Below are 25,279 nucleotides of genomic sequence, written 5' to 3' on the forward strand. Positions count from 1 at the left end.
CTTAAACAATAACCTTGATTTTCCTTAGGAGCTACAGAATGGTAGAGCAGCCAGAAGTGCCTTTTCGCTCAAATACAATTACATTTTCCCCTCCAGTCTCCATGGAGCCCTACGACTAAAACCCGTTAACATTAACAAGTTGAATGTTTCAGTAGTTGTTACACACACTGGCTGCGGAGGTTTGGTGTGAAAAGTGGGAGCTTCTGCTCTGAATACTGACTGCCCAGTTTATATAGTGGGGAAAGGGCCTCGGAAGGCATAATCTTATTTTTTTCTATCTTTGCCATACTTTCACTGCTTTTTTGTTTACTTGATTCAAATAAGCTTCTTATGCCTGACTTTCTTCTCTCAATTTCCTGGATAGTAGTAGAAGCTATTGCCCAAAATTAATGAAATTGGTTTGAGGAAAATCATAAGAAGAACAAGGTAGCTCAGTGCTAGGCTTAGCGCTATGTCCTTATGTCCAGTCTTCTCATAAGATGACTCCTATCCAAAAATGTTATTTATTACTCAATCCAATTTACCTTAAAAGCTCCAAGGTATATGAATATGCAATTTTCTATATATTGCATACTGTTAAAAAAAAAGGAGCTTCCTGCACAAAAAAGCCTGATAAGGCTGGCTACATTTTTCTTCAACAATCTTTCTATAGTTTAAGAAGCATTTAAACCTCCCATCAAAAGATAGGACATTTTAATAATCCTGGAATTCAGTTCAATCATACTACAAATGGTTCTGCACTTTAGCAAAATGGTCAATATACTTCAAGCCAGCATGAACTCCAAAACTATATTTCAAAATAGTATTTAAAGGATCATAAAATGTTCATGCTGTCAAAATTACTTCATTCAACTCCCTCATTCTACAGATAATGAAATAATGGCTACGGGAAATGAAATGATTTGCCCCTGTCCATACTGCGTATCAGAGAGAGAGCCTAGAACCTTTTCTTAAGAACAGAAATATATGTTTAAAAATGTGTGTAGTATTTAACGCACTTAACAATTAAAAATAAGGAATAATGATTTTTTAAAAGACCTAAATCTTCTTAAATAAGATTTCCTTCTCTATCTTTTTATCCTTTGCCTCGACCAATCATAAGTATGCTTTTTTTTAAATTTATTTATTTAACATATTTAGTTTTCAGCACTGATTTTCACAAGAGTTTGAATTACAAATTTTCTCCCCATTTCTACCCTCCCCCCCACTCCAAGATGGCGTATATTCTGCTTGCCCTGTTCCCCACTCCCCTCCCATCCCCTTTTCCCTTCCTTTCTTGTAGGGCAAGATAAATTTCTATGCCCCATTGCCTGTGTATCTTATTTTCTAGTTGCATGCAAAAACTTTTTTTTTTTTGTTTTTGAACCATCTGTTTTTAAAACTTTGAGTTCCAAATTCTCTCCCCTCTTCCCTTCCCACCCACCCTCCCTAAGAAGTCAAGCAATTCAACATAGACCACATGTGTATCATTATGTATTACCCTTTCACAATACTCATGTTGTGAAAGACTATATTTTGCTCCTTCCCAACCCATCCCCCTTTATTGAATTTTCTCCCTTGACCCTGTCCCCTTTCCAAAGTGTTTGTTTTTGATTACCTCCATGCCCATCTGCCCTCCTCTCCATCATCCCCCCCCTTTTTTTATCTTCTTCCCTCTTCTTTCCTGTGGCGTAAGATACCCAATTGAGTATGTATGGTATTCCCTCCTTAGGCCGAATCTGATGAGAGCACGATTCACTCATTCCCCCCTCATCTGCCCTCTCCCCTCCTCCCACAGAACTGCTTCCTCTTGCCACCTTTATGCAAGATAATCTACCCCATTCTATCTCTCCCTATCTCCCTATCTCAATATATTCCTCTCTCATCCCTTAATTTGATTTTATTTCTTTTAGATATCTTCCCTTCATCTTCAACTCACCCTGTGTCTGCTCTCTCTCTCTCTCTGTGTATATATATACATATATATACATATACATATATACACATACATATATACATACATACACATTCACTTGTATGTATATACATAAACATATATTACATATATATATGTGTGTATATATATGTGTGTATGTATGTGTATATATATATATATGCATATTCCCTTCAGCTACCCTAATACTGAGGTCTCATGAATCATACACATCATCTTTCCAAGTAGGAATGTAAACAAAACAGTTCAACTTTAGTAAGTCCCTTGAAATTTCTTTTTCTTGTTCTTTTTCTTGATTACCTTTTCATGCTTCTCTTGATTCTTGTGTTTGAAAGTCAAATTTTCTATTCAGCTCTGGTCTTTTCACTGAGAAAGTTTGAAAGTCCTCTATTTTATTGAAAATCCATATTTTGCCTTGGAGCATGATACTCAGTTTTGCTGGGTAGGTGATTCTAGGTTTTAATCCTAGCTCCATTGACCTCTGGAATATCATATTCCAAGCAATCGATCTCTTAATGTAGAAGCTGCCAGATCTTGGGTTATTCTGATTGGGTTTCCAAAATACTTAAATTGTTTCTTTCTGGCTGCTTGCAGTATTTTCTCCTTGATCTCGGAGCTCTGGAATTTGGCGACAATATTCCTAGGAGATTTCTTTTTGGGATCTATTTGAGGAGGCGATCAGTGGATTCTTTCAATTTCTATTTTGCCCTGTGGCTCTAGAATATCAGGGCAGTTCTCCTTGATAATTTCTTGAAAGATGATATCTAGGCTCTTTTTTTGATCATGGCTTTCAGGTAGTCCAATAAATTTTAAATTATCTCTCCCGGATCTATTTTCCAGGTCAGTGGTTTTTCCAATGAGATATTTCACATTGTCTTCCTTTTTTTCATTCCTTTGGTTCTGTTTTATAATATCTTGATTTGTCATAAAGTCACTAGCTTCCACTTGCTCCAATCTAATTTTTAAGGTAGTATTTTCTTCAGTGATCCGTTGGACCTCCTTTTCCATTTGGCTAATTCTGCCTTTCAAGGAATTCTTCTCCTCATTGGCTTTTTGGAGCCCTTGTGCCATTTGAGTTAGTCTATTTTTAAGGTGTTGTTTTCTTCAGTTTATTTTTCAGTATTTTTTTGGGTCTTCTTTAGCGAGTCATTGACTTGTTTTTCATGGTTTTCTTGCATCCTTCTCATTTCTTTTCCCAATTTTTCCTCTACTTCTCTAACTTGCTTTTCCAAATCCTTTTTGAGCTCTTCCATGGCCTGGGACCAGTTCATGTTTTTCTTGGAGGCTTTTGGTGTAGGCTCTTGCACTTTATTGACTTCTTTAGGCTGTATGTTTTGGTCTTCTTTGTCACCAAAGAAAGAATCCAAAGTCTGAGACTGAATCTGGGTGTGTTTTTGCTGCCTGGCCATGTTCCCAGCCAACTAACTTGACCCTTGAGTTTTTCAGCAGGGTATGACTGCTTGTAGACTAAAGAGTTCTATGTTCCACGTTTGGGGGGGATGCGCCAGCTCTGCCACACCAGCACTCCTCCTTCCCCAAGAACCCCCAACCCGGAATGGAGTTAGATCTTCAGCAGGCTCTTCACTCCTGCTCTGATCCACCACTTAATTCCTCCCAACAGGTGGGCCTGGGGCCAGAAGCAACTGCAGCTGTACTTTTGTAGCTGCCCCACCTCTGCTGCCCCCCCAGGGCGGTGGCCAAACCTCGAACTCCTTCTACTCCCGCAGCTTTTCCCACTAACCTTCTCCACAGTCTTTGGTGTTTGTGGGTTGAGAAGTCTGGTAACTACCACAGCTCACTGATTCAGGGCGCTAGGGCCCACCCCGCCCAGCTCCTGGTCTGGTTGGTCCTCGCCACCCACGCTGGGCTCCGCTCCGCTCCACTCTGCTCCCACCTCCGTGCGGGATAGACCTCACCCAGAGACCATCCAGGCTGTCCTGGGCTGGAGCCCTGCTTCCCTCTGCTGTTTTGTGGGTTCTGCAGGTCTAGAATTGGTTCATAGCCATTTTTTATAGGTTTTTGGAAGGACTCGGCAGGGAGCTCACGCTGGTCCCTGCTTTCCAGCCGCCATCTTGGCTCCGCCCATAAGTATGTTTTCTATCAATCTAAACCTGTAAACATCAGGATCAAATGCTATTTTTGAGAACTCTACATGACAAGCAGTACGTACAAATCACTTTAAGTGAGAGCAATAACGCAATAACATATACCTGTCAATGGCTTGAAGATCATTGGCTGGATTCCAGGTAGGATCAAAGATTACAACAACATTTGCACCAACAAAATTGAGGCCAAGTCCACCAGCCCTTGGAGAAAAATGGGAAAGAAGAAATTAGAAACTTCTTTAGCAATTCCATTTCCTCAGAAACATAAAAGTGCAGTACTCAAACACAACTTATTAAGTTTTCAGCTGAAGGATTAACTTGGCTAGGCTTCTACTTTCAAAAAAACTGAATGCTATGTTAACATTAAATAAACAAGGAGCAACAAAGGTTTTTACACACTAACCAAAATATGATGACAAAGGAATATTTACCACATTTCTAGAATTACTTTTTCCCACTGGCATAGAATATCCCCCAAAATGTTGACTGCCAAGTCAAGTGAGTTGTCTTCCACCCTGTTGTCTTTTAGACTTTTAAATACTATTTTTGAAATGTTTTACAATAATATTTTTTAAAATTGTTAGCATAATGAAGCTAAGCAAATAAAATACATTTTTAAGCCCAATCAATAAAAATGTTTTTTAAAAAAGAATACAAAGAAATGTTCTTTTGAAATCATTTGAATCTTTCAAACAGATTAGATTTTCAATTGTAAATAATATAAAAATGTAAAACTCAGATCCTGAACAAGTACTATAAGAAAATTCAAAGAGTAAGTGATCGCTTTCAGCTCGGACCTGGAAGAGGAGGAAAGTCAGAGAGCGCATTATAAATGGTTTTAGCAAACCAGAACTCCCATGGTCAAACCACAATCACATTCCACTACTCTGCTTTAGCATATGAACTCTGTGGGGCTAAACACTGTGTCAAGCAGACAAATATGGGCTCCAATACCCAAATCAGGAAGGAATAAAGTAGACAAAAAGAACTACAGACCAGTGTGTCACTAATAAATATTTTTGAAAATTTTTAAATAAAAGGTAATTGTAGAAAATATAGCAAGATAACAAAAATCATTCTCCATGACCAAGTTGCCTTGATACCAAAGCTAAAGGAATGGTTCAACATGAGGGAAACAAACAGAATAATTACTCACATAAACAACAAGAAACACATTGTTATTTCAATAATTATAGTAGGAGAAAAAACCCTTCTCCAACCCCCACAGCAATAATTTATCTTCTAATAAAAGCAACAGTAACAAAAAGAAAACAGGCAGAAGAGGTGCAGCTGAATAGGGCTATGGTTCTGGGAAGGTATGGGTTCAAGTCCCACTACTGACATATATTCTATGACCCTGGAAATAAAAGTGCCCTAGGGCAACTCTTTTAGACAAGCTGCAAAACAGCTGCTGATGCAAATTAATAGTGGGAGTTTCCTCACCAATAATTTCATACACCAAGGAAATTACAAGTCTGGACCCATGAATAAAGCATGGTGGACCCTTTTTTCGTATACTCAAAAGATCAAAGATATCTACCCCAAACCAACCAATTAATCAGCAAGAATTTTAAGCACCTACTATCAAGCTAAGGATAGGATACAAAGAAAAAGCAAAAAAAGCTTTGCTGACAAGGATTTTACATTCTAACCAAAAGCTAGTATTATTTATAACGAAGGAACATCCTAAGTTTTCCTAATAGTTGTTACATCATTAAGGCAGAATTCATGACTTCAAAGATAGCCATGAATATGTCTGAATGGTCCAGAATCGCAGGTATAAGGAACTCTCTAAGTAGAAGGCAGAGGAGTTAAAGCATTTATTGAAACTCAAAAGTAGCAGACCCATGCACCAGTGCCCCCAATCTGACATCCTGGCAAGAACCTTCCAAGACCAGTGTGCCCATCTCACAATAGTGACCAGGAGGCCATGGAAAAACATTATGGCAGCAAGCCAAGCCATACTGGTGCTTCCCCCTCCAATGCCAGGGCCCTCCAGCAGGAAGACCACCCACTGGCCTCAAGCCCCTGCTCAGCACTCTCCAGTCTCCACGAGGGTCAATCCTGCCTTTTTGTAGCTCCTGCTGCCGCTTCCGCCGCAATCTCCAAGCTGTGTTCCAGCTAGCTGACTGCTTCCTCTCTCCTTCAGCTCTTAACTGCTCTCACCAACTGCCTCTTAGCTCTGCTCCAAACATTCAGCAAGCCCCTCCCACCACAGGCTTCATGTCATCAGGTGGACCAGAACTCAGGTGCCCACCACTGGCTCTGGTCCTAGACACTCCCCCCAGGACCCCGAGAGCCCTGCCCCCAAAGCCCACTCAAATGGGCGGGGAAGATCTTCCTATTCACTGATTGCCTTTACAATTGCAGAAAGCAAAATGTTTCGTTATTATTTGACAGAGTACCAGAAATGGTAACAAGAAACTAAAGACATAAACATAACAGAGACAGATCTATTCCAATTTGAAGACTGCAATGATGCGGCACTTAGCCCCAGAAAATCAGAAAAGAAACTGAGATAATTAAATAATCAGTAAAAATAACAGGGTCAGCATGTTTTACCAATCACAATCAAATTATGTTCAATAAAGGCCCTTTGTGAAAGAAGTACAATTAGCTGTACTAAAGAAAAAATCACAGAAACAAAAGTAATTTCATCAAATAAATGACAATGTGCCTACACTTCTGAGACGCAACTTAGGTAGTCCCAAAGGGAAAATTTCTAAACATTTTCATCATCAGAAAAGGAAAAGAACGCATCAAAGAATTACACATACAATTAGAAAACCAACATATTAAGAAATCCCAATTAAACACTAAATAGAATTTCTGAAAACCCAAAAAGAGATTACCAAATTAAAAGAGAAAAGATGTTGAATTAATAAATGAAAGTACCTGAACTTTCTTTCCTTTCTCTATACATAACCTAGGGCCTCCCTACCTGGGTACAAGAACCCTCCATGCAGAGCCTGGGTCTGTGACCTGGCACTGGGTAGAGGGTAACAAAGCTGCCAATTCACATCTGTCCCTGTAGCAGTACCCTGGTATGAGTATGGCAGACCCTCAGTATGGGTCCAGGACCTCCTCTTGATCTGGTACACAACCTTTCCCGGAGTGTCTGAGTGCTCTGCACATGGTGTGCTCCTAGATTAACCCTGTCCCCACTGTCCACAGATAAGCAGTATTTGTCTCTCTCCCTATGCCAACAATTCACTGTGACTTCTTCTGGTTTGCCCCATCACGACTCAGTCTGGTAAATTTTCTAGATCTATTTAGAGGAGATTTGTGGAAGAGAACTTGACCACATCAGTTTCGACCACTTCACTACCTTATCTCTGTAGAAAGTGTAAACAATCTTTACTATTTTAATTAATTTGCTTATTCAATATTACACTAATCAAACTACCAGAAGATAACTTTATAAAACTAGAAAAAATAATAAAATTCAACTGGAGGAACAACAGGTCAAGAAGCTCAAAGAAAACGACAAAAAAAAAAGGAGGGATGAAGTGGGCCTAGCAGCACTAGATCTCAAATGATACTACAAAGCAGTAATCATCAAAAAGATTTAGAAAACTGGTTTAAAAATAGAGGTTGTTGGGCCGGCCGGGAAATCCACGTGGGAGACGGGCTGGGAGAAAGCTGGGCGCCCGAAACCGGCAGAGATCCCCAGGCCTCCCAACACAGGACGGCAGTCTCTGGGAGGGACGAGAGGCAGCGCAACGCCACCAGCCGCGAAAACACCCAGTCCTGACGCTTGCAAAACCCAGGAACTCGGCCTCTTGAACTTCCGGAAGACTCAATGTCCAGGTAAACGGCTCTAACCCCTCCTCCCCTCACCCAGAGAATTCCTCGGGAAAAAAAAAAAAAAGAGAACTAAAACAGAGGAGAGAGTAGCGGGGCTTCACAGGACAAATACTAGAAGCTCATTAGTCCCAGAGTGGAAGGGTCGGCAGGGGGCCAAGCCAGGAGCCCAGACGTAACCTTGCTCCCCCAGGGGAAGCGCCAGTCATCAGCTCAAACAACAAACAGCTGAGACCATTGCTGAAAAGCAAGTGCTGGAGAGCACCCACAGGGAGTGAGACGCCAGGGAGCCAGACCCCTCCCCCACACCTCAGGAAACTGAAGGTTATAATTCTAGACTCACAACCCCCAGAATAAGAAAGCTGGGACAGAAAGCCCTGAGACTCACAGATAGAAATTCGTTGTAAAGCCAGCAAAAGGCAAACCAACATGAAGAAGAACACAAAAAAACCGAGGACAATAGATTTTTTTTATGGAGACAGGCAGGATCAAAATATCGACATAGAAGAAGATAGCAATGACACGGTAGATACATCAGATACCTCAAAAGCTAATATGATCTGGTCTCCAGCCCAAAAAGCACTGCTGGAAGAGCTAAAAGAGGATTTTAAAAACCAAATTAGGGAGCTAAAAGAAAATATGGAAAAAATGGAAAAAAGGGAGAAAAAATCCACTGACGAAATCAAGTCCCTAAAGAATAAGATTGGCGAAATGGCTATGGAGATTCAGAATCTAGAGAGAGAAAAGGACACCCTGAGAGGTGAAATCAACCAATTGAAAATGGAGGCTCAAAAGCAAAATGTAAACACTAACTCATTTAAAATTAGACTTGAGCAAGTGGAAGCTAATGAATCTATGAGGCATCAAGAAGTAATAAAACAAAACGTAAAGAATGAAAAAATAGAAAAAAATGTGAAATATCTGATTGGCAAAACAACTGACCTGGAAAATAGATCCAGGAGAGACAATTTGAGAGTTATTGGTCTACTGGAAATCCACGATGAAAAAAGGAGCCTTGACAGTATCTTCGAAGAAATTATCAAAGACAACTGCCCAGAGGTCCTAGAACCAGAGGGCAAAATAGTCATTGAAAGAATTCACCGATCACCCCCTGAAAGAGATCCCAAACTGAAAACACCAAGAAATATTATAGCCAAATTTCAGAGCTATAAACTCAAGGAGAAAATACTGCAAGCAGCCAAAAAGAAGCAATTCAAATATCATGGAACTACAGTCAGGATCACGCAGGATCTCTCAGCTTCCACATTAAAAGACAGGAGAAATTGGAATATGATATTCCGAAGGGCAAAGGAGCTGGGACTACAACCAAGGATCAACTACCCAGCAAAACTAAGCATAATTTTCCAGGCAAGGCGATGGACATTCAATGAAATAAGGGAATTCCAGACCTTCCTGATGAAAAGGCCAGAACTCAATGGAAAATTTGATCTCCAAATACAAACCTCAAGAGAGACATAAAAAGGTAACCAGGGGGAAAAACCCCACAAACTTCATTAACCAATAAGCTTAGGTTGGTTACATTTTTATGTGGGATTATATCATCTTATGTATGTTTTTTTATGTATATATATATATATATATATATATATATATATATATATATATATACACATATACATATATAAGTCATTCTTGTGAATGGTAAAACTATTATGACAAATGAAAGGGATATACATAGGTTGTGAATGCCTGTATAAATTAACCGATGTAAAGATATAAAATATAAATAAGAGATATAAAGGGAGGGCTATGAGGGAAGTGGTAAGGAGGTAGTAGAAAAGGGTAAATTACACCAAAGGAAGTGGCACAAAAACATATTATAGTAGAGGGAAAGAAGGGAGGGAGAAGAGCAGTATCTGAGCTTTACTGTCATCTGATCTAGTTCAAGAAGGGAATAACATACTCTGATAAGTTTAGAAATCTAACTTGTCCTACGGGAAGTGGGAGGGAAAGGGGGGAAAAATGGAGGGGGGAGGGCAGAAGGAAGAGGAGAAGTAGCAAGTGGGTAAAGGAAAGATAAGGGAGGGGAATAAAGAGGGAGGGTTAACTGAGGAAAGCGGCGGTCAAAAGCAAAACTTTGTTGGGGAGGAGAAGGGGAAAGGGAGAAATAAAAGCATAAACAGGGGGAATTAGGATGGAGAAAAAGACACAGATAGAAATCATAACCCTGAACGTGCAGGGGATGAACATTCTCACAAAACAGAAGCAGATAGCAGAATGGATTAAAAACCATAATCCTACGATATGCTGTTTACAAGAAACGCATCTGAAACAGGGGGATACACATAGGGTTAAGGTAAAAGGCTGGAGTAAAATATATTGTGCCTCAGCTAAAGTAAAAAAAGCAGGTGTAGCAATCCTAATCTCAGACAAAGCAAAAGTAAAGATAGATCTAATTAAAAGAGATAAGGAAGGACATTATATCCTGCTAAAAGGCACCATAAACAATGAAGCAATATCATTGCTTAACATATATGCACCAAGTGGTAAGGCATACAAATTCTTAGAGGAGAGGTTAAGGGAGTTACAGGAAGAAATAGACAGCAAAACTATAATATTGGGAGACCTAAACCTCCCCCTTTCTGAACTTGATAAATCTAACCTCAAAATAAATAAGAAAAAAGTGAAGGAGGTAAACAGAATTTTAGAAAAGGCACATATGATAGACCTCTGGAGAAAACTCAACGGGGATAAAAAGGAATATACTTTCTTCTCAAAAGTACATGGCACATACTCAAAAACTGACCATGTACTAGGGCATAAAAACCTCACAATCCAGTGCAGAAAAGCAGAAGTAGTCAATGCATCCTTCTCAGATCATGATGCAATAAGAATAATTTTTAATAAAGTACCATGGAAAAATAAGCTAAAAACTAATTGGAAACTAAATAATTTAATTCTAAAGAGTGAGTGGGCCAAAGAACAAATCAGAGAAACAATTAATAATTTCATTCAAGAGAATGACAATAATGAAACAACATACCAAAACTTATGGGATGCAGCAAAAGCAGTTCTTAGGGGAAGTTTTATATCTCTAAATGCCTACATGAATAAAATAGGGAAAGAGGAGATCAATGATCTGGGCATACAGCTGAAAAAGCTAGAAAAAGAGCAAATTGAAAACCCCCAATTAAATACCAAATTAGAAATACTGAAAATCAAAGGAGAGATTAATAAAATTGAAACCAAGAAAACTATTGAATTAATAAATAAAACAAAGAGCTGGTTTTATGAAAAAAACAATAAAATTGACAAACCTTTGGCCAATTTGATTAAAAAAAAGAAAGAAGAAAATCAAATTACTAGTATAAAAAATGAAAAGGGTGAGGTCACCTCTAATGAAGAGGAAATCAAAACAATAATTAGGAATTATTTTGCCCAATTGTATGCCCATAAATTTGACAACCTTAGAGATATGGATGAATATCTACAAAAACATAAACTGCCCAGACTAACAGAGAAGGAAGTGAAATTTCTTAATGACCCCATATCAGAAAAAGAAATTCAGCAGGCCATCAACGAACTCCCTAGGAAAAAATCTCCAGGGCCAGATGGTTTTACATGTGAATTCTATCAAACATTTAAAGAACAACCAATTCCAATACTTTGTAGACTATTGGGGAAAATAGGTGAAGAAGGAGTCCTACCAAATTCTTTTTATGACACAAATATGGTACTAATACCCAAACCAGGTAGAGTTAAAACAGAGAAAGAAAATTATAGACCAATTTCTCTAATGAATATTGATGCAAAAATTTTAAATAAAATATTAGCAAAAAGATTGCAGCAGCTCATTACGAGAATAATACACCATGACCAGGTAGGATTTATTCCAGGAATGCAAGGCTGGTTCAATATTAGGAAAAATATTAGCATAATTGACCATATCAACAACAAAACTAGCAAAAACCATATGATCATCTCAATAGACACAGAAAACGCCTTTGACAAAGTACAACAGCCATTCCTATTAAAAACACTAGAAAGCATAGGAATAAGGGGAACCCTCCTCAAAATTATAAATAGCATCTACCTAAAACCATCAACAAGCATTATTTGTAATGGGGATAAACTAGATGCATTCCCAATAAGATCAGGGGTGAAACAAGGATGTCCATTATCACCCCTATTATTCAATTTGGTTCTAGAAACATTAGCTGTAGCAATAAGAGAAGAAAAAGAAATTGAAGGAATTAGAATAGGAAAAGAAGAAACTAAATTATCACTTTTTGCAGATGATATGATGATTTATCTAGAGAATCCTAGAGAATCAATAAAAAACTACTTGAAATAATAAACAACTTTAGCAAAGTTGCAGGACATAAAATAAACCCACATAAATCCTCAGCATTCCTATACATTACTGACAAAGCCCAACAGCAAGAGATAGAAAGAGAAATTCCATTCAAAGTTACTGAAGGCACTATAAAATATTTGGGAGTCTATTTGCCAAGACAAACCCAGGGCCTATATGAACATAACTATGAAACACTTTTCACGTGAATAAAATCAGATCTAAATAAATGGAGAAATATCAGTTGCTCATGGTTAGGCCGAGCTAATATAATAAAAATGACAATTTTACCTAAATTAATCTATCTATTCAGTGCCATACCAATCGAACTACCAAAAAATTTTTTTACTGAGCTGGACAAAATAATAACAAAATTCATTTGGAAAAACAAGAGGTGTAGAGTATCTAGGATATTAATGAAAAGACATGCTAGAGATGGTGGTTTAGCCACACCAGATATTAAACTGTACTACACAGCAGCAGTCATCAAAACTGCCTGGTACTGGTTAAGAAACAGGGGTGTGGATCAGTGGAATAGGATAGGTACACAAGTAGGTGAAATCAACAAGTTTAGCAATCTACTCTTTGATAAACCCAAAGAAGCCAGTTTCTGGGTTAATAGTTCACTATTTCACAAAAACTGTTGGGAAAATTGGAAAATGGTAGGGCAAAAACTAGGCATAGACCAATATCTTACACCATATACCAAAATAAAGTCAAAATGGGTTCATGATTTAGGAGTAAAAGTTGATACTCTAAGTAATTTGGGAAAGCAAGGAATAGTTTACTTATCAGATTTGTGGAAAAGTAAAGAATTCATGACCCAACAAGAGATAGAGAGCATTACAAAATGCAAAATGGATAATTTTGATTATGTCAAATTGAAATGTTTTTGTACAAAAAAAGCCAATGCAACAAGAATTAGGAGGGAAGCAGAAAATTGGGAGAAAATCTTTGCAACTAGTATCTCTGATAAAGGCCTCATCTCTAAAATATACAGGGAACTGGGCCAACTATATAGGAATACAAGCCATTCCCCAATTGAGAAATGGTCAAAGGATATGAACAGGCAGTTTTCAGAGGAAGAAATTAAAGCTATCTACAGGCATATGGAAAAATGCTCTGGATCGCTGCTGATTAGAGAAATGCAAATCAAAACAACTCTTAGATACCACATCTCTCCTGTCAGATTGGCTAAAATAACAAATCAGGAGAATGATAAATGCTGGAAAGGATGTGGGGAAATTGGAACATTGTTGCATTGCTGGTGGAGTTGCGAGCTGATCCAGCCATTTTGGAGGGCGGTGTGGAACTATGCCCAAAGGGCTATAGAAATGTTCATACCCTTTGACCCAGTAATACCACTTCTAGGGTTGTATCCCAAAGAAATCACGCAAGCGGGAAAAGGACCCATATGTACAAGAATATTTATAGCAGCTCTCTTTGTGGTAGCCAAGAATTGGAAATCAAAGGGATGCCCATCAATTGGGGAATGGCTAAACAAGCTGTGGTATATGAAGGTGATGGAATACTATTGTGGCATAAGAAATGGGGATGATGCAGACTTCATAACAACCTGGAAAAACCTACACGACATAATGCTGAGTGAGCGGAGCAGAGCCAGGAGAACGTTGTGCACAGCCACAGATATGTGGATTCCGTGAGGACCAAACCTGACATACTGCACTTCTCTCAGCAACCTAAAGGGGCAAGGACAACTCCAGGGGACTCACGATGGAGAATGCTATCTTCATTCAGAGAAAGAACTGCGAAGTTTGAATACAGACTGAGGCACACTACATGCTCGCCTTTTCTGCTTCTCTTTTGTTTTTGTTTTTGGGGGTTTTTTTTGGTTTTTTTTTTTGTTTTTTTTTTTTTTTTGGTTCTGTTTCTTCTTTCTCATGATTCATTCCATTGGTCAAAATTCTTCTCCACGACTTGACTAGAGCATAAATTAATTCAATGCGAAGTTATACATGACAGTTATATGAGACTTCATGCCATCTTGCGGAGGGAGGGGGGAGGGAGGGGAGAAAAACTGGAACTCAAAACTATGTAGAACCGTGTGTGGTAAACTAAAAATAAATAAAGAAAAAAAAATATGTACTAAAAAACAAAAATAGAGGTTGTTCAGAACAGATTAAGTATACAAGCTACAGAGGCAAATGAATTTAGTGACCCAGTATTTAACATAACCGAAGTCCCCAACTACTGGGGGACAAAAACTGTTGGGAAAAGTGAAAGACCATGTGGGAGAAGTAAGAGTTCGACCAATATCTCATACCATATACCACAATAAGTTCTCAATGGATATATGACCTAGATATAAAGTTACACCATAAACAATTTAAAGGGGCAAGGAAGAAATTTCCTCTTGGATCTATGGACAGAGGAAAAGTTCACAACCAAATGTGGTGGAAAGTAACACAGAAGACAAAATAGTCAATTTTAGTTACGTAAAAAGTTTATACATAAAGAGCTACCAATGCCTCTAGTAGGCTATACCTCAAAGAGATGAAAAAAAGGAAATGGTCCTATGTGTACAAAAAATTTTTTAGCAGCTCTTTTTGCAGTGGAAACTAACGAGTGTTCATCATCTGGAGAATGGATGAACATCATGGCACTGGAATATATCTGCATCATAAGAAATGATAAAAGCAAAGGTTTCAGAGAAACTTGGGAGGAATTTCTAAGAACTGATACAAAATGAAGTAAGAACCAGAAGAGCAAGTTGTATGATGTCAACACCGTAAAGACAAACATCTCTGAAAGGCTCCCGAACTCCGATCAATGCAATGACCAAACAAAATTCCAGAGGACCAAGGTTACTCCATATTCAGACACTGAGGTGATGAACTCAAGAACCAAGATGAGTCATATTTCTGATAATGGGAATTTGTTTCACTTAACACTCCATATTTGTTTTGAAGACTTTTTTTTTCAGTGAAGAGAGAAAATTGATGCTTGTTGATAATAAAGTAAGGAAAACAAAATTAAAAGTCTTCAGAACCATGATTAAATCAACAATCACGCCTTCAGAGGATTGAAAATAAAACATGTTTTCCACCTCTCAGGAGGGAATTAGAGGACGATCAGTATAGATTGAAGCATACGTTGTCATATATGACAGAAGTGTGGACATGTTTTTTTCTAACAATTTATCTTTGTTACATGGGAGGGTTTATATCGGTGAAGGGAGTGGGGCAAGGTAGTAATGAAAAATAAAGGCAGGTGGGATTGGGAATGTGGTGGGATTCTTAATCAAACACAGGGCAGATAAAGATAAGAGACAATTTCAACTGCTTAAAATAATTAAAATTTTTTTTTACAAACAAAATCAATATATCTGGGGTTTTGGGTGTTTTTGGAGACCTGTGTGATTCATCTGTGTAAGATACTACTGGTTAGGAACATCCTTTACTAATGCAGAACAGAACATTCTCTGGAGCTTATTGATCCCAGAAATGTCTAGGAACCAGAGGCTGAGGAACTTGCCCAGGGTTATACAGTTACTATAATAATAACTAGCATTTATAAAGTGCTTTACAAATATTATCTCCCTGCACCCTCACAACAACCCTGGGAGGTATGCGCTGCTAGCATCCCTTTTATAGATGAAGAAACTTTAACAAAGGTTAAGATGTCTGCCTGCGGTCACATAACCAGTATGTTTCAAGAGGGAGAAGTTGAAATTAGCTCACCCAGGCTCCCAGGCTAGCTCTCTATTAAGCCATGCTGCCTCTCATGGTTAGGAAAAAAAGCATAATTGTCAACTGGGGAAAAAAAATCTTTACAATCAAACATCTCTGATAAAAGTCCAATACTCAAGATCTATGGAAGTCTAAAGCAAAATATATGCTAAAGCCAAGAATCATTCCCCAATAAAAAAGCCGTGAAAGGATATGACAAAAAGTTTTCAAACAAATTGCTATCAAAAACCATGTTAGGGGCAGCTAGGTGGCGCAATGAGTAGAGCACTGGCCGTGGAGTCAGGAGGACCTGAGTTCAAATCTAGCCTCAGACACCTGACACACTTACTAGCTGTGTGACCTTGGGCAAGTCACTTAACCCCAATTGCCCTGCCTTCCCCCCCTCAAAAATAAAATAAAATGCTTCTTAAAAAAAAAAACATGTTAAAGATTAGTCCAAATTACTAATACGAGAAATGCAAATTTAAAAAAACTCATTACAAACCAAAAAATTGGCAAATATGACAAAAGCTGGAAATAGATGACAAGAGGGGAGCTGTAGAAAGTTAGACGTCTTCCCCTTGCTGCACTCATTTTGGACTTCTTTGCCTTCTCTGGTTACCTTCATTTTGGATTTCTCCAAACCCTCCCCCACCCATCCAGCTGCTCCCTCCACTGCTGTTTTTCAGCCTTCCTTTACGTGTTGCCTTCCCTCACGTTTCCCCTGTATGTTCCTCGAGGGTAGGGACAATCTTTCTTTTTCATATTCATATTTCCAGAGCTTATCACGGTGCCTGGCATATAGCAGGTGACTAAAAAATGTTTACTGAGTATTGTTTTATTGGTATACTACGCTTTTAGTCACTCTGTGAATTGTGTGGCTGGTCCTTCGTTTTGACATTGGGGAGATGATGCCATGACTCGCAGTGGACTCTCATCTGAGTGAGGGAGGGCTGGGCAAGGTCACCAGCCTCACCTTCTCCTCCAGAGCCCTCTGGGTCCAGGGGCTAGATATCGATCAGGACGACTAGAGATGGCCCGGGGTGCCGTGGGAGACCTTGGCCTTTTTAAGCGAAGGCCTTTTCAGGGGCTCACTTTGAGTGAGACTACACCCGTTCATTCGGTGAATAGGCCTCTTTGTGAATTAGTGAAAGTTGGTTCAGCTGGTAGAGCAGCAGATGGAACACTGGGCCCGGAGCCAGGAAGATCTGAGTTCAAATTTGACTTAATAGCTGTGTGACCCTGGGCAAGTCATCTGACCTCTGTTTGCTTCAATTTCCTCAGGCCTATCTCTCAAGGCCATCGTGATGATCAAATGGACAATCTTTTTAAAAAGCATTTAAACCCGGCATATTACATGTGCTACATTAAGGCTTATTCTGCCCCGCATTGCTCTCCCCAGCCTTACAGAAGAACAACTCTGAAAAAAATCGAAAGTCCCTAAATGGTTCATATCCCTTGACCTAGATATCCCACTGTTGGGCATGTACTCAAAGAAATTAAAAGACAGAAAGAAGTGTGACATACCCAAAAATATTCATAGCAATTGTTTTTGTGGCACAGAAGGAAGAAGGCAGGAATAAAGAGAGGGAGTCCAGTGACTGGGGAATGAACAAACCGTGGTATATGAATGAAACATTACTATACCATAAGGAACAATGGATATAAAGAATTCTTAGGAAAATGGCAAGACATAAGTTGTTGTGGAGCTAAGAAAGTAGAACCAGCAGAAAAATGCCAGACTACAATCACATAAATAAAAACAAAAAAACTAAAAAAAAAAGCTGAAAAAGCAGCTGAACTCAGATTAAATGAAATGAACAAACTCGGAAAACAGATGGGAGTCAAATTCCTTCCCTGTGAAGGAGGGTTGGGGCACTGGGAGCAGAATGCTGTCTATTCTGTTACTACCGGTTTTGCTTAGCCAATTTTCTTTGTTACAAGGGAGGGTTCCACAAGACAGGGTGGACATAGATACTGGGGAATCAACAAAAGATATCAATGAAACATAAGAAATAAGACAGACTGAATAGCAACAAAGCCCAATAACTGGGTCGATCACTTGTATAGAATCTACAGGTTCCCCATTATAGCCCCCCCTCCCCACCGCTGCCAACATTCATTTATCTACATTGGAAATCAGTACTTGGGACCCAGACAATATCTACTGCATACTAACATACCAGCCATCATTAAAACCCAAGTTCCTATCCTCTGTGTCTCTAATTCTTCCAAGATCCAAAAGGCAGGTAACACCTCTCAACTGGCTCAGGATCCAGAATGAGCAATACTCTTCCCGCGACACCACATTAACTCCCACGCAATGACTCACTGCTTCCCAAAAGATCACACGAATGAACACATTGCCTACCACAGTCTTGAAGCATGACTTAATCACATACTAACTTCACACATTCTGCTTTCGCTGACAGTAATTTAATACCTCTAGCACTTTCTCAAAGTTCCACTGCTGGTCCACGTACCAGTTGGAGCACTTTTTTGGGCAGAGGTAAATTCATGCTGGCCGACATCAAAGATGACGCTGAGATTAAGAAGCTAGGCACATGGAAGGATGGTGATGTCCTCGACAGAAACTGGTTAGTTCAGAAAAGGAATAGTCACTGAGATGTAATCTTATGTCCTAACCTTTTGCAGAAGAGATCTTATGAAAGTTTCCCTTTAGAATTCCATGTCAGAAAAACTTTTTTATATTTTATATATTTATACTTTTATTTATATTTATATATTTTATATTTCTTTTTGCCAGATAAGAACTACATGGCTCAGTGGATAGAAAGCTGGACCTGAAGTCAGAAAGACCTGAATTCAAATCTGACCTCAGACTCTTAAGAACTGTGGGACCCTGGGCAAGTCACTTAGCCTCTGTTTGGCCTCAATTTGCTCATCAGTAAAATGGGGATGGTAATAAGCACTAACCTTCCAGAGTTGCTGTAAAGACCAAAAGACAGCATTTGTAAAGTATTGAGCACAATGCCTGGCACTTGATACACGCTTATTCCCTCCCCCACCCAGGAATCTCAGAGCTCAGTCAAATGCTCAGCTTCAGGAATCAATGTAACGGACGCCTGCTTTTCTGCTGCATTTAACACACATGCGTCCTGTTAATAATTTAAATTCTCAGGTTGCACATTTGTTTTAATTCTATGAACTGCTTTCAATTTGTTTCAAAATCTTTTGGCAAATGCCATTTTAATTTGATCACCATAGGACACACCCCTCCCACTCTGACACTTTCCATTAGAGTGTAAGCTTGACAGTAGCAACTGTTTCAGTCATTACATTTGTATTCTCAGCGCCTAGCTCAGTGACAGGCACAGAGCAGGAGCGTAATAAATACTTGCTGACTGATCTGATTGCTGGAGCTCTAATTCTGGAGAAAGAAGTTGGAGAAGAAGGAGGAAGGGTGACAGGAGAAAAATAAAAAGAAGAAAGAATATATAATTAAAGTGCAAGTGTGGAAAATCTGATAGAAATATACAACCTGATTGCAAACTGTTTTTCAAATCAGAATTTGTTTCTTTTGGCCAAAAACCTTTCCAAAATTTACAGAGAATAAGATAGGCAAAGTATAATTCTTTTCTAGGGGGGTAGGGAAAAGATTTGGGGAGGCTGTCCTGTGATTTCACTGATATGGGCAACTTGCAAGAAAGAACTTTCTCTGTCCAATTTACAGTCTCTGCGAGTTTGCTGGGGCATTGAGATAGAGCAAGGGGAGGAGTCCCACTGTCCAGTCAAGACGGCCTGGTTTCGAGTCCCATTTCTGACATATACTGGTTCTGTGACCTTGGGTGAGTCAGAGCAGATTAACGACAGAACTACTGAGCAGGAAAATACCTAACAATTGAGAGGAAACTTCAAGAGCGGAATAATCCGGTCAAATACACCGCTAGCAGGCATTAACTACAGACCACAACTTTGCCTCTGCCTTTTTAAACTGCTAGAGCAAAAATGAATTAAATAAATGAAAGTTGCTTAAAAAAGTAAGTAAGGCTTACCTTTTATAGAATTTACAGCAAAACACAGTGGAAACAGTGTTGGACTTGTAGTCAAAACAGATCTAAATTCAAGTCTCAGTTCTGATACCAAACAGTTTGCATGACACTGAGCTCTGTTCCTTAGTTTCCACATCTGTAAATCTAACACAAAAATGCTTCTACTACCAACCTAACAAGATTGTTTAAAGGAAAGTACTTTGTAAATCTTAAACTACTATCATTAAAACTATAAACTAAAAGATTCCCTATGTTACAGTCCATTCTCCTTTAGGTATTTGGATTCACAGAAAGGAACTATACAAATTAATGTCGCTGGACAAAATACTGATCCAGGGACAGCTGATTTAGAAAGTTGGCCCTACAACATTACAAAATAATTAGGTAAAAACTAAGTTATAAAATTAATTCTCTTACATTGTAGAGACAAGGCAAATGTTCACATCCGGTGTGCTGTTGAATTCTTTCACTATCTTAACCCTTTCCTCTGACTTGGTACTTCCATCAAGTCTGCGGTAATCTAGCCCAGTGGCCATACAATATTGCTCCAGAACATCCAGCAACTGGTAAAAAAAAAGAGGCAGGCAAACAAGGAAATATTAATACCTGTTATAAAAAATATCAAATCATTATACAGAAAATGTTACTAATTGTAACTTAGAAATGAACTTTCCTATAATTATATATTACATCTTCTTGTACTTAACTAAAACGTAGCTCCTTCCAGATGACACATTTTTCTTGGACATCCTTTCCAGGACTGGCTGCACTTTTGATCATAAAACCTGACTCACATAGCTTGGTAGAGGGTTGGAATATTGTGTGTTCCTAATTTCCACTTCCAAAGTCTCCCTTCCAAGCTCTACCACTGATAACACCCAGGAACCCCTCTTCCTTTGAGGTTAATTCAATCCATATGTATCACCCAATCATGATTCTAGTGAATGTTGTCCACCAACCTCCAGGACACTCTCCTTCCTTCTTTAATGAGCTAAGTGCCTGGCTCACAATCTTTCTCTCCTCCCCAACTCTTTCCTTCATACTAAGAGACTTCAACATATATACTGATATTCCCTCAAACACCCTGACCTTCCTTCCAGTTTCCCAACTTTGATGCCCTCCCCCCTTCACTCCACCATCACCCTCAAATACACCATTTCCGTTCATGAATTCTGAAATGCCCTTTTCAGATCATTCTGTTGTCCCTCCACCTGTGCCTCTGCCTTGGAACACCAAAACCTGTCTTTCATTCTAAGGGTGGCCTCCACTACCTTTGCAGCCTTTGACAATGATAATCATCCTCTTCTCCTTCTCTCTAGGGTTTAGTGACAACACTTTCTCCTGGTTTACCTCCTACCTACCTAACTACTTCTACTCAGTGTTCTTAACTTGCTCTTTGTCTTCTAGGTCATACCTGCTGACTATGGGTGTTCCACAGGGCTCTGTCCTAGACCCTTCTCTCTTTTTTCCTCTATACTGTTTCACCTGGTGATCTCAAAACTTCTCATTGCTTCAATTATTATCTCTCAGCTGAAGATTCTCCATTCTACTTATGCAGTCCTAACCTGCCTCCTGACCTCCAGTCTCACATCTACAAATATCTCCTGGATTTCTCAAAATGAGTATCCTATAGATATGTGAAACTCAACATGTTCAAAACTGAACTCATTATCTTTTCTCCCCAAAGCCTCCCTGCTTTCTGAACTTTGTTGTTATTGTGAAGGGTACCACTAATCTTGCAATCACCTAAGCTCACAATCAAGGTGTCATTCTCAACTTCTCATTCCAACTTCCCCCATATCCAGTCCTTTATAACCTGGCCTCCTCCTACCTCTCCAGTCATCTTACACCTTATTCACTGCCGGGTACTCTGTGATCCAATGACACTAGCCTCTTCAGTGTTCCTGTGGCTAGAATTCTCTCCCTCTTCATCTATCTATGCCTCCTGACTTCCTTCAAGTCTCAGCTAAAATCTCCTCTTATTTCAATAAGCCTTCCTTGATCCATCGTAATTCTACTGTTTTTCCCATGAGATTATTTCCAATTTATTTGGCACATATCTTGTTTGCATATAGTTGTTTACAAGTTGTCTCCACCATTAGATTGTGGGCTCCTGGAAAACAGCCGTTGATTTTTTGTCTTTCTTTGTACTCTCAGCACATAGCACAGTGCCTGGCCATAGTTAAGTGTTTAAGAATTGGTAGCTGACTTTTTTTTTCATTTTTGTTCTTTCATTTTCAAATGTTATTTTGTAGATTTTTAAAATACAAAGAAACCAAAAGAATTCCACTTCAGAAGTATGAATAATCAACCATGTTATTTACTTACATATTCCTAATTATGTTTGCTATGCTATAGAATACTATTCTAGCCTTTTATCACTGACTTTGTCAATTGATAATTATTTGTTAAGTACATACTATGAGTAAAGCACTATCAGGGACTTTCATAATACAGATCTTTTAGAAATAGCCTTTATGGGGGCGGCGGCGGAGGGGAGGCCAAGATGGTAGCGTGAAAACAGGGACTCACTTGAGCTCTCCTCCAAATCCTTCCAAACACCTGTAAAAAATGACTCTAAAATTCCAGAGCTACAGAAATGACAGAGAGAAATAGCCTTTACAGGGGAAAAGGATGTGTATATAACTATTTATACATCTATCTATATATATTTTAGAGTTTAAACTTTGATGATGTCCTGGACGTAATGAAGATTCAAATCTCTTTTTAAATACTACGCTGCCTACCTAATTACCACTTTCAATGATGTATAGAAAAGAAAACGTGGCTAACAGCTGTTGCTGTCATCTTTTTTAGGTCTCGAGAGTTATTGCTGAGGTCAGCCATGAATACAAATCATAAGGTACTTACTTACCTTGGTAGAAAAGGAGAAAAGAAGAATTTTGTCCCTGTTTTTTTTGCAATGATTTAAAAGCTGCTGAAGGACCTGGAAGTGAACCACAGAATAGCAATTAACTAGTGCCCACTTAAGGTATAATTCATACATATAGAGTTATCTATCATGTTAGAATGTCTAAGAAATTATTTTCACATATCCCTAACCTCAGCCTTCTGTTTCATTATATTTTATTCCTTCCAAATACAGAATTAAAGATTTCCTGTCAAATTATATTATAATTATGTTGGCAATAGTAGAAATTTCTAAAAACTTGCAATTTACTTCATTTTTAAGAGCAAATATTTTAACAAGATGTCCAAAGAAAAATTAATTTCAAAACATCCATTTCTTTCTTAGTATAGCACTGGGCTAAAATGCAAAGTAATGTTCCTCCATTATTTGAGAAATATATACAATATCTGAAAATTTTCTATATTTAATGAAATTTTCTCATCATATGCATGGGCTGGATGTCTTGAGACATGTGTTCTCAAAACAATGAGAAGGATGTAGTCCCTCCTTACTCACTCTCCTGTTTATTTATGGCTCTAGCTTCCTAAACCTGACACTGACTTCCTAACAACAATCATCTGCACATACACACACTATTTTAGTGAAAAAGCAAATAATCCAGAGCTTTATGTAAAATACCAGTGGTAGGAAGATAATAGGTTAGAGAGCATTTGGGAAGTTGGGAAGTCTTTTAATAATTATAAGCTTCTTAAAACAGCCTATCTTTTAAAGAACAACAGTCTTCTAATGACATTATGTGACTGAAAGTCACAGAATACCATAGTTTTAAAAGAATTAAAGCTGTCAGTCACTTAAAAAAAGGCAACACAGCAAGGCCTGAGAAGGCTGTCAAGAATTATGCAGGTGAAGCAAAGAAATGTATAACCAGAAAAGGAGAGTGAAGGATGCTGGTCTTGAACAATGAAGTGACCAAAAGGTCCATCTGTCTTTGATCCAGAGATTCCACCAGGGGGCCTATGCCAATGAATTCAATGACAAAATGAAAAGCTCTACACACACCAAAATGCTGACAGTAGCACTTTTTGTAATAGCAAGGAACTCAGAACCAAGTATATACCCATCCATTAGGGAATGGCCAAACAAACTTTAGTACACGAATGTAAAGGAGTAGTATTGTACTGTAAGAAATCACAAATACTGAGAAGTCTGAGAGAACATATATGAACTAATGCAAAAGGAAGTAAGCTGTACCAGAAAAAAAATTTATAAAATGGTGAAAACTGAACGCAGTGAAATTATAATGACCAAGCTCAGTCTCAAAGAAGAAATATAAGAACGCATCTCCATGTTCCTCTCACCTCTGTTCCTTCACAAAGGCAGAGGGCTATAGGTGTGGCATACTGGACATAAGAGTCAAACATAAAAATGACAGTTGGTGAACTCTGCTCTACATTTTCTCCCTGCTTTTCATTCTTTATTACAAAGGATGTCTTTTTGGAAGGGGGAACGGCAACATACTGAGAAAGGCAGATGATATAAAAACTAAAGATATTATTGCAAATTTATTTTTAAAAATAAAAAAACTACTGTATAAAGGCTTCTTCTTTCACATAATAAATATTTTAGCAATTTAAACATTCTGATTAAAATTTTTTCATCAGAGATAAATATCTGAAATTTAAATGGATGAAAGCCACTATACCATTATCTTTTACTAGCTAAGAAACAGAAACTTGTGCAACTTTTAAAGTTTGTAACATTTTCATGATGAAAAGCCAGCTGCAGAATTGCAACTACATTCTTCAGCTGAACAACTAAATAGCTTTTATTTCAAAAGATTTGGCAAAAACATACACACACACATACTTTACAGAAATAAAGATTATGAAAATAATGAAGAATCCTAACTTACATACTGTTATTTTAATTTCAGAGGACATAACTAAAACCAAAAAATTGACTGTTGAAATATTAAGGTGAGTTCTAGTACTGACATTACTATTACTACTTCTAATACTACTAAAAGAAATCATCACAATTAAGCCTCTGTCAATGGTGATTAATTATAGTTAATCTGCAACTATAAACACTACAAACAAAATTCCATTGTTGCTGGTTCTGCCCTCTGAGGTAGAGCAGAACTAGTTTAATCCCTCCTGCATGTGACAGTCCTTCAAATATTTCAACACAGCTCTCTGAGTTGTTTTTTCTCCTCTAGACCAAACACGTCCAATTTCTTCACATGATCTTCGTATAACATGGACTCAAGACTCCTTAACATCTTCTTCAGGATAGTCAAGTTTAAAAATGTCTTTCTTAAACCATGATGGGATGGGATCTGACTGAGGCAGTGTGGCGGATCATCTCCCTATTCCTAGAAATTGTGCTTCTCTTAATACCGTCCAAGATCACATTCGTTTTTTGGTTTGCTTTTTGTTTGACTGCCACATTAAACTGATAACATATATCACTACCAGACATGTCAGGAAATTTTTGGATCCTGACTCTTGTCCAGGGTGTCAGCTCTCACTCCAGATTTGTGTCATCT

The 25,279-nt window shown here is 38.4% G+C and overlaps 1 protein-coding gene across 3 annotated transcripts in view; it reads right to left on the minus strand.

Annotated features, from left to right (window-relative positions):
* The window catches only part of ERCC6L2 (ERCC excision repair 6 like 2), a 219,408-nt gene that overhangs the window by 127,414 nt on the left and 66,715 nt on the right, over positions 1 to 25,279 (minus strand). For all 3 annotated transcript variants that reach the window (XM_036741900.1, XM_036741899.1, XM_036741901.1), the window contains exons 10-12: positions 22,735 to 22,806; positions 20,277 to 20,422; positions 4,144 to 4,239 (exon numbers count right to left, since the gene is read on the minus strand). In XM_036741900.1, the coding sequence (XP_036597795.1) occupies positions 4,144 to 4,239; positions 20,277 to 20,422; positions 22,735 to 22,806 (314 nt within the window). The remainder of the gene's footprint in view (positions 1 to 4,143; positions 4,240 to 20,276; positions 20,423 to 22,734; positions 22,807 to 25,279) is intronic.

Source organism: Trichosurus vulpecula, chromosome 1, assembly GCF_011100635.1.
Source record: "Trichosurus vulpecula isolate mTriVul1 chromosome 1, mTriVul1.pri, whole genome shotgun sequence".
Classification (NCBI taxonomy): Eukaryota; Metazoa; Chordata; class Mammalia; order Diprotodontia; family Phalangeridae; genus Trichosurus; species Trichosurus vulpecula.